At 36.2% G+C, this 9,882-nt stretch overlaps 1 protein-coding gene and 1 long non-coding RNA gene across 2 annotated transcripts; both read left to right on the forward strand.

The window, feature by feature from the left end:
- Positions 1–819: 819 nt before the first annotated feature.
- LOC131600589 (uncharacterized) lies at positions 820–2,505 on the forward strand. The gene is made up of 3 exons (XR_009283207.1): positions 820–1,012; positions 2,067–2,143; positions 2,372–2,505. It is a non-coding gene; the product is annotated as an uncharacterized LOC131600589 (long non-coding RNA).
- A 707-nt stretch (positions 2,506–3,212) lies between these two features.
- On the forward strand, positions 3,213–4,215 carry LOC131600590 (uncharacterized). Its single transcript, XM_058872727.1, has 5 exons — positions 3,213–3,392; positions 3,479–3,589; positions 3,697–3,778; positions 3,872–3,967; positions 4,053–4,215. The coding sequence occupies exons 1-5, from the start codon at positions 3,280–3,282 to the stop codon at positions 4,149–4,151; spliced, it is 501 nt and encodes a 166-aa protein (XP_058728710.1). The 5' UTR covers positions 3,213–3,279; the 3' UTR covers positions 4,152–4,215.
- Positions 4,216–9,882: the final 5,667 nt, after the last annotated feature.

Raw genomic sequence — 9,882 nt, forward strand, 5'->3', positions numbered from 1 at the left:
TTTCTTCAAGTTGTCAATGTACATGTGGTTATGCTTTTTAAATCAAGGCACAATTAGATATACTGTGAACCAAAATTTGCATGAGAACACATCCAAACTTGCATGAAAACTATTCTCTAATAAATTGTAACAAGATTTAGCTACAGAAAGTGGTGAAGCCATCACAACATTTTGTTTTCTGCATGGTTATATTATGGAAGACAACGCAAAAATATCTTTCACTTAAATAGAAACAACAAACTAACAGCATGGCATGAAGCTAGTTCTTTGGACCAATATCTTTCAGGACATTAATCTGCTCCTCGCCCATTGCAGACATCACAGACACAACGAGGTCTTTACCTTCAGCAAAACTAGCAGTGTCTAAAGTTGGTTGGATTTAGTTTTTTCTATCATAATAACTTGAGACACTACGCCAAATTTAATTTTTAACAGCACCCCTACTAAAGCGCTTCTGGTAAAAAGCGCTCTTATAGGTTGCACTAAAAACAAAATAAAAAAACACGCTAAAAAAGCGCTCTTAAAGGGGGGGGGGGGGGTATGAGAGCGCTTCTGAAAAGCGCTGTGGTAGGGGGGGTGTATGAGAGCGCTTTTGAAAAGCGCTTTGGTAAGGGGGGGGGGGGGTATGAGAGCGCTTTTGAAAAGCGCTTTGGTAATGGGGGGTATGAGAGCGCTTTTCAAAGCGCTGCTATAGGGGGGTTTAATGAGAGCGCTTTTTGCTAAAAAGCGCTGGTATAGACCAGGCTATGAGAGCGCTTTTCTGAAGCGCTTTAGTAGCCTTTATTAGTAAAAATTAAAAACAAAAACACGCTTTCACTTTCTCACTTTCTCACAGTACTGTTTCTCACTTTCTCTGCAACCGAAAAACCCTCCCTCCGTCGCCAGCCACAGCCACCACCGTTCGTCCCTCCGTCGCCAGCCACCACCGTTCGTCCCTCCGTCGCCAGCCACCACGTTCGTCCCTCCGTCGCCAGCCACCACCGTCGTTCTCTCCTCCGTCTGACTGTGCAAGGTAATATGATTTATGGGTTTAGTTTTAAGGGTTTCAACTAAGGGTTGCATTGCAATTTGAGAATGAAGCATATTACATGTTTGATTAAATGTCTTTAGAGTGTTATATATTTTGAAGTTTTGTTAAGTTTTTATTGTTCTCTCTTAAATCTTTGTGTCTTAAAGATTCATCATGTATTAGAATATTCTAAACATAGTTAGACACTTAACCGGTTTAATTTGGTTGATGTAAAAGGGAATTGAAGATTCAGTTCCGTTTTTGATTTTGATTTTGAGTTTAGTTTAATTTAAATAGCTATGGCAATTGAAGATTCAGTTCCGGTTTTAACAAATTCTGATTCTGTTGAGCAGGAAAAAGTGCTTCCTTTAACTGATAGTATGATGGAAAGGGGTTTAGGGATATTTGGTTGGTTAGAATTTGTGCAGTGCATTCTTGTTTCATTTGCAATGTTCTTTGAAGTTCTATTAAGGTTCTCTCATCCTGTGTGATCTTTATTAAGTTTAGAGATTGTTTAAATCAGCCCCTGTACTGTGTGTTCTTTATTAAGTTTAGAGGTTTGAATCTTGGGACCGGATCGATTGCACTTTAGGATTTTTAGCACCGGTTAACTACGTGTTCAGGTTTTTCTTTAATAGTTGGACTGTGAATTCTGTTTCTGCTGATGTTTTGGATTTCTATAAAAAGGATTTCTTTCAAATGGTGCAATATATAGTAATTTTTCCTCTTTTTTTCGCCACCTGTAAGCTATATGATTATGGTATTTGTATTTTACCTTGCCCATATCTTCGTTATTATCAAGGTTATGTTAAATTAAGAAATAGTTTGGTGATAAGAATTTTGCATTATCATTATTATTTTACTATGCAACTATGCTTAATTTTATGTTTCAAAAGGAGAAAACTAGTAACACGAACTTCAGAATTTCATGTAAAAGGAATGTAAATGACCTTAACTGTGTGTTCTTTATTAAGTTTATAAAATGGTCTTGGACTTTATAATTTTAATTTTAATCATATTATTTAACTGCATCGTGTGTGTGTGTTTAATTTTACAGTTACTTTGAAGTCTCTGGTTTCTACTTGTACAACGCCGATTCAAACCTACCCATCTCCCACATCAAGTCTAACTAAGGTTACTATCCCTTTCTTCTTGCTTATAGTTTGTTATTTTCTGCTTATAGTTTATTGTTTATGGTTCTATTTAATATCAATTTAGTGTCTCTCAACCAGTTTTTTGGTTTGTGGACTTATATTAATTACCTTGAAATAAGGTAATGTCTTCTTTAAGAAATCGGGTATTCTGATTAGGTATTCTGATTAGGTATTCTATTATGATGATAGCTATTTATTATCTTGACAGAATTCCTTAGTACCTGATAGAGAAACCAAGAAGCATTTGTTTAGCTTAATTAAGTCATGGATAAGACATGGATGAGATCAAACCGATTGTCGAAAGAGTACGAGAAAGGGGTATGGGAATTCGTTGAGTTTGCGGTTAAGCACTCCGAAGACCCGCTTCGAATGCCGTGTCCTCGGAGCTCATTACCATTAGTGATGAGGTATATTGAAAACGATTATGAATCATTTAGTTTTCGAATGTCAATTCTAAACCGTTTATTAATTATTTTTTACATTTTAATTTTAGACTGCTCCTATAAAACCCACAGTTAAGGGTAAAGGGATTTTACAGGAGGAGGAGTCCGTTGCATCACTAAAAGAGGTACATTTAAAGTGTTAATAATTAATCTGAATCTAAATCTGCATGATTTTATATTTTACATAACTTATATGATTTTTAGGCATCCGCTCGAGAGTCACAACAAGTGACGCAGCAAGTTCGTACCGTACCACCCACTGGTCCTCCGAAGCCAGCGGGAAAAAAAGGCGGTGCTTTTGTGCCTCGGTACCGGTCGACGCTCGCAACAATGGTTGATATGTCCGATTTGACGGATGGTGCTGAACGTGAAATCGTTATGGATGAGAGTGTCTTCGGTATTGAATTCAAGTCACTTATTACACTTGATGACTTGGAGGAGATTTTTAAGCATGATCAACTAGGCGTCAATAACATGCACTCATACATTCGGTAATATTCCCTCATCCGATATATTATTTAATTAGTCCCACAATATAATTTATCTACACATTTCAATGAAAATAATCTAATGTTTATTATGTTTTTATTTAAGGTTGTTGTATGACAGAGTGTTGCGCGGGACTCCGTTGTCTAACAGATTCCGTTTCGTGTCTTCCGCCCACTGCAGCGGAATGGCAATTGATTCGGAACCGGAATCAGTTAGACAGTGCTTAGTAGATAGATTCATGTCCACCGGCAATACAGAATGTCTGCATCTTTGGGCGTATAATACTCGACCAGTAGGGTTAGTTTCTCATTCTTTGTTCATCTAATCTCTGTTTCTTTTGTGTATAGCAAAATTTTCATATAACCTATTGTTTTTATTTATAGAGCACACTGGTTGCTGCTTGCTATCAACCCTATAAGGGAAGTCGTGTATTATCTGAATTCGGTAAATGGTGAATGGACCAATTATCCGGCCATGAAGGACATCGTTGATTTGTAAGTGGGATCGTTCTAAATATATATTCGTGTATATTTATATATATATATATTTACTTATTTGTGGGATTGATCTAAACATATGCTTTTATATATTTGTTAATTAGATCAATACAAGTGTTCCGAAGTCAACGGGACGCACAGGTATCCCGAACTAAATCTAGCAACATTACTTGGATCCAAGTGCAGGTACATTATTTTTCACAATGTTGCTTATAATATATTTATGCTACTTGATAAAACAATGCACAACTATAGAATCTTATTTGTTTTTCTATGTAGTGCCCGCAACAGAAAAACAGTTACGATTGCGGATACTTTGTATTGAGGTTTATGAAAGAAATCCTTCAGGCAAATCAATTAGAGATTCCGATCACGGTATGAATTTATAACTTAAGATAATTTCATATAATTTATTACATTTAACTAAATGTATCATTCATATTTTGTTTTTGTTTTGTAGTACCTTGACGAATTCCGTGCCACTGGATACCCGAGACTTAAGTTGGAAGAAATAAAAGAGGATTTGTGTCATTTTTATATTAAGCGCTTTTTCATGTAGGATTTGTGTCGAATTGAAGTACTATAATATTATTGATGTTGTAATGATGTATATATATAATATTGGATATTATAATGGTATTATATTAGTATATATATATATATATTGTCTTACTGATGGCTGAAATAATATAGTCGAAAATAAATTACAGGTCGAAAATATTACAGGCTGAAAACATATTACAGGTCGAAAATATTACAGGTCGACTGGGAGGATTAAATTACAGGCTGCACATTAAAATACCTCATTTAGCTACTAAAGCGCTTTTTAAAAAAGCGCTCTTAAAGGACCACATACTAAAGCGCTTCTTTTTAAAAGCGCTGCCAAAGATTACTAAAAAAGCAAAAAAAAAAAAAAAAAACAACATACTAAAGCGCTTTTGTAAAAGCGCTCTTATAGGGGGGGCTATAAGAGCGCTTTTTCTGGAAAAAGCGCTCTTAAAGCCCACCCTATAAGAGCGCTTTTATAAAAGCGCTTTAGTATGTTGCGTTTTTTTTTTAATTTTTTCTCTCACAGGTGGGCCTATCACAGCGCTTTTCTGGAAAAAGCGCACTTAAAGGGGGGCCTACCAGAGCGCTTTTACCTGAAAAGCGCTCTTAAAGGGGGGCCTACAAGAGCGCTTTTTCCAGAAAAGCGCTCTTATAGGGGGGCCTACCAGAGCGCTTTTAAAAGCGCTTTCGTAGCCTATGCCAGCGCTGGCTTTGGCAGCGCTTTAAAGCGCTGTTAAAGGCCAAAAAAAGCGCTTTAAAAGCCCTTCCTCGTTGTAGTGAGACAAAACACAAGAGTTCAAGTTGACCTTGGAGGATGTTTATGTCTAAAACAGGAACATCACCACATATTAACTTTGTGTTGTTTTCACATGTGAGATTGAATTTAGGCTCTAGAAATTATGTGCCTTGATTTGGTGATGATGATTCTGATATACCAAATGGATATGAAATTGTTATGTCTCCACATGTGTTTTTGCAACCGGGTAAGGATGAAGAAAAGGATTCATCAGATGCATATATATATTGTTACTGTGTATATTGTAACTAATAAAATTGTGTATAATAGTGTGAGATTTGTGATTATATTCTCAGTAATAGGTGAAGCAATCACAACATTTTGTTTTGTATGTTAGTAATATTTTAGTCCCACGTCTTTTATTAAGAAGAGAATATGAATGTATATAATGCAAAAATACATGTATAGTTATTGACTTTAGAACAGCTGTGAGTAATGGGCTGGAAGAATCATTGAGATTGTATATTTCATGGGTTCAAAGGCCCAATAATATTTTAATAATTAATTTATAAAATAGATCTTCTTAAAAAATATTAGTAAAACTAATTTAAATAAATATAAAAAAATTAATATTAACGTAGATAAAAAATCAAAATAAAATTGCCAAGTCATTCAACATAATTTGTATATTTAACCCTTTATTTTATCATATAGTTTTGAATAATTTTATTTTATTATATATTATTCAATAATTTTATTTCATCATACAGTCTTGAATGATCTTATTTTATCATTACTTCAGCGTGGTCGACCCAAACACATGCCTGTGTTGGCCAGATTTAGAGTTGAACTTTGTTATGATGTCTTTGGCGATCGTGCTTGGCCAAGATTCGGTTTCCCTTCCACCAAGTGAAATTTGTTTTGAGTCCAGGGTATCTAGGGCTTCATCGCCTATGCTATTGAGTGTCTAGCTACCAATAGAGGAGTGTGCCGAATGCAACTTCGTTTATCTTAATTTTAAGTCTTACCATGTTGAGCACATGTACTATTTTGAAATGGGAAAGACAATCGTACAACTAAACCAAGGATATTGCATTATTTAATTCAAATACATTGCATTATATGGCCTTTTCTTTTTTGACTTAAATTTGTATAACCTCGGAGGAGACTTAGCTCAAATACCACTTAAGTTTGATTGCATTCCATGAATTTAGATTGGTTCTCTAGAAAATGTCTCTGTTGTGTAATTCTATTTCTTGTGCTAGTCTTGATCCTCTAAAATCTTCCCTATTGGCTATGAGTTTTGTTGAAAGTATTTGTGGGTAAATATTTTCGGTAATATATCGTATCCACAGGGATTGGTTAATATCACTGCCGTTCTATAGTTGTTTATTTTGAGTTAAGAAATTTGGTTTGGTTTGTTTTATACTAATAATAATATCAAAAGCAAATAATAAAATAAAAGCAAGTAAAGGACTTTGTGTTAACAATTAAAGAAAGATGTTGAGTCTTTAGGGTTCATCAACCTAATTGTAGATGTTGTTGATTGGCTGTAATTTTTGGTAAAACTAATTGTGGTTCTATCATGTCAAAAACAGTGTCATGACATGCTTTCTGTTGTTGTGAAGTCATTAATTATGCAGGCCTTTACCTGATGTCAGGGCCGATGTCATGACATTCGCAGCTGTTAGTTTTTTCTATTAGTACTTATGATTGTATGATCTGATAGGACCTTATGCGCTATATTTGGTAATAATGGATTCTGGTCTGTTTCAAGGACGTCTTGAATGATTACTATTATGAGTTCCTTGTGTAATGGAGATTTGTTTTAATTAGGGCAAAAACTATTTTGTGGATCCAAGGCCCAGTTGCAGTATGGTCTGAAGGTTATTTAATCCGTGCAGGTGCTGCGGTTGCCGTCAGGGTTTTCTGATTGAGAAACTATTAGAGTTCTGTGTGTTTAAGGTTCTCGTTGTAGTTTTCTTGTAAGCCAAACAATCATCATGATGATTGTCTTGGTCTAGGTGTTTTTGTTTTGAGTTGTAAGAAGTACTCGAAGCTTTTAAGCAAGAGTACTATTGTACTTGATCAAAGCTTTTAAGCAAGATCAAGTTGTGTTCTTGAAGAGTGTCTTCTTCTGTTTTAATTGGTTAGTTTTTCATCACTGCTGTGATTGAGGGGGAGTGAGTAGGATCTCTGGTCTAAGTTGTTTAGATTGAAGTTGCATTGGGTAGATATTAAGTGAAAGGCGTAATATTGAGTTGTATTACCTTGAATTGATATTACTTATAGTGGACTTCCTCCCTGGCTTGGTAGCCCCCAGATGTAGGTGTGTTTGCACCGAACTGGGTTAACAATTTTCCTGTGTTGTTTTCTGGTTACACTTTGTTCATTTGTTTAAAAACATTCAGATAGTGATGTCGTGACATCCTGTAAGACATCGCGTATCTGAGTCCAGAATTTCAATTGGCATCAGAGCAGGCACCCTGCCTGTTTTTACTGGGTGAGATCTAGGGAAAGTATTTTCTGGTTCGATGGACAAAGAAGGTGGTGGATTTATAATGAGACCACCCATTCTGGATGGCTCTAATTATGATTATTGGAAACCTCTCATGGTGGCTTTTCTGAAATCTGTGAACAGCAAAGCATGGAGAGCTGTGAACAAAGGATGGGAACATCCTGTTATTACTGATAAAGATGGCAACAAAACTCTTAAACCAGAGGAAGAGTGGGACAAAGATGAAGAGGCATTGGCGCTTGGCAACTCTAAAGCTCTAAATGCTTTATTCAATGGAATTGACAAAAATATATTCAGACTGGTTCACCAGTGTGAACTAGCCAAAGATGTCTGGGATATTCTAAAGACTACTCATGAGGGCACCTCCAAAGTGAAGATGTCAAGACTTCAACTGCTAACTACAAAATTTGAAAATCTAAGGATGAGGGACGATGAAAGTATTAAGGATTTTCATATGAATTTACTCGATATTGCTAATACCTCAGGAGCTTTGGGAGAAAAAATGTCTGATGAAAAGTTGGTAAGGAAAATCCTTAGATCCCTACCTAAGAGATTTGATATGAAAGTTACAGCTATAGAAGAGGCACAGGACATCAGCAAAATGAAGGTAGAGGAGTTAATTGGATCTCTTCAAACCTTTGAGATGGGAATCAATGAAAATTCTGAAAAGAAGAACAAAAGCATAGCCTTTGTGTCCAACTCTCGAGAGGAAGTAGAGGAAAGGAGTGAAGAGAATCTATCTGAATCTATAGCTATGCTTAGCAAACAATTCAACAAAATTATAAGAAGAATGGATCATAAGCCAAGACCTAATGTCAAGAACATCTCATCTGACATCAGTAGATCTTATGACTCTGGCAGAAGAGATAAACCAGAAGAAAAATACAATCACAGTAAAGGGATTCAATGTCATGGATGTGAAGGGTATGGACATATTAGAGCTGAATGCCCTACCTATCTCAAGAAACAAAAGAAAGGATTGTCAGTCTCCTGGTCTGATGAAGATTCTGAGAGTGATTTTGAAGAAGAATCAGCCAAACATGTCACAGCTCTGACTGGAGTTTACAACTCAGATGAAGACTCTAGTGAAGATGAGCTATCCTTTGAAGAACTGGCAACCTCCTACAGGAAGCTCTGTATCAGAAGTGCTGAAGTATGTCAACAAGGTGAAAAGCAGAAGAAATACATAGCCCAGTTGGAGGCTGATAACAAAGAGCTTAATAAAACTATATCAGAACTGAATGATGAAATTATCCTGTTACAATCCAAACTTGATCAAATGTCTAAATCAGTAAAAATGTTGAACAATGGCACGGATATGCTGGAGGAGATCTTGCAGGTTGGAAAAAGTTCAAGAGATATGTCTGGCATAGGATTTGTCAGTGCAAAGAAATATGTCCAAGATAGTAGCAGAACTAAACCTGAAGCTGAGATGTCGAAGCCGATGTCAAAACATGTGACTCAACATCACGAGAAAGGTGAAATGAAGAGAAAGTTTCAAAGATGGAGATGTCATTACTGTGGAAGATTTGGACACATCAAGCCTTTTTGCTTCAGACTATATGGATATCCAGATCAAGCTCTTGTTTACAAACCTAAGCAGATCATGCCCATTCAGAAGCAACAATGGAAACCTAAAAGTATGGCTTTAATAGCCCATACATCTCTTAGAGTTTCAGCCAAAGAAGACTGGTATTTTGATAGTGGATGCTCCAGACACATGACTGGACTCAAGAATATGCTTGTTGATATCAAGAGTCATTCTACCAGTTATGTAACCTTTGGTGATGGAGCTAAAGGTGAAATCAAAGGAGTTGGAAAATTAGAGTGTCCAGGAGTGCCAAATTTAGAAGATGTTCTGTTGGTCAAAGACCTGACTGCCAATCTTATAAGCATCAGTCAACTCTGTGACCAAGGATACCAAGTCAACTTCACTAAAGATGAGTGTGTGGTTACTAAGGAAGAAAAGGAAGTAGTAATGAGGGGTGTCAGATCCAAAAATAACTGCTTCTTGTGGATGTCTCAGGAATCCAGCTATTCTACTATATGCTCTAAAGAAGAAGAAGCAAAGCTATGGCACCAAAAACTTGGTCATCCTTATCTAAGAGACTGGGCAGGCAGTGCTGATAACAGAAAAAGAACTTCAGGAGGATGTTCCTTCTTGAGAAGTAGCTGTTCTCAACTTGTTTGGATGAAACAAATGTCAACAGAATACAATGTCACACAAGATGTCATGACATTATATTGTGACAACTTAGGTGCCATCAACATTTCAAAGAATTCCATTCAGCACAGCAGGACCAAGCATAGTGATATTAGACATCACTACATCAGAGATCTTGTTGAGGACAAAATAATTGGCTTGGAACATGTTGCCACAGATCTTCAACTTGCTGGCAGTTTCACAAAAGTCTTAGATGCAAATAAGTCTGAAAATCTAAGAAACAAATTAGGCATTTGTCTTTGTGAAAGATTATGGCAATTAAT

Source organism: Vicia villosa, linkage group LG4 (assembly GCF_029867415.1).
Source record: "Vicia villosa cultivar HV-30 ecotype Madison, WI linkage group LG4, Vvil1.0, whole genome shotgun sequence".
Classification (NCBI taxonomy): Eukaryota; Viridiplantae; Streptophyta; class Magnoliopsida; order Fabales; family Fabaceae; genus Vicia; species Vicia villosa.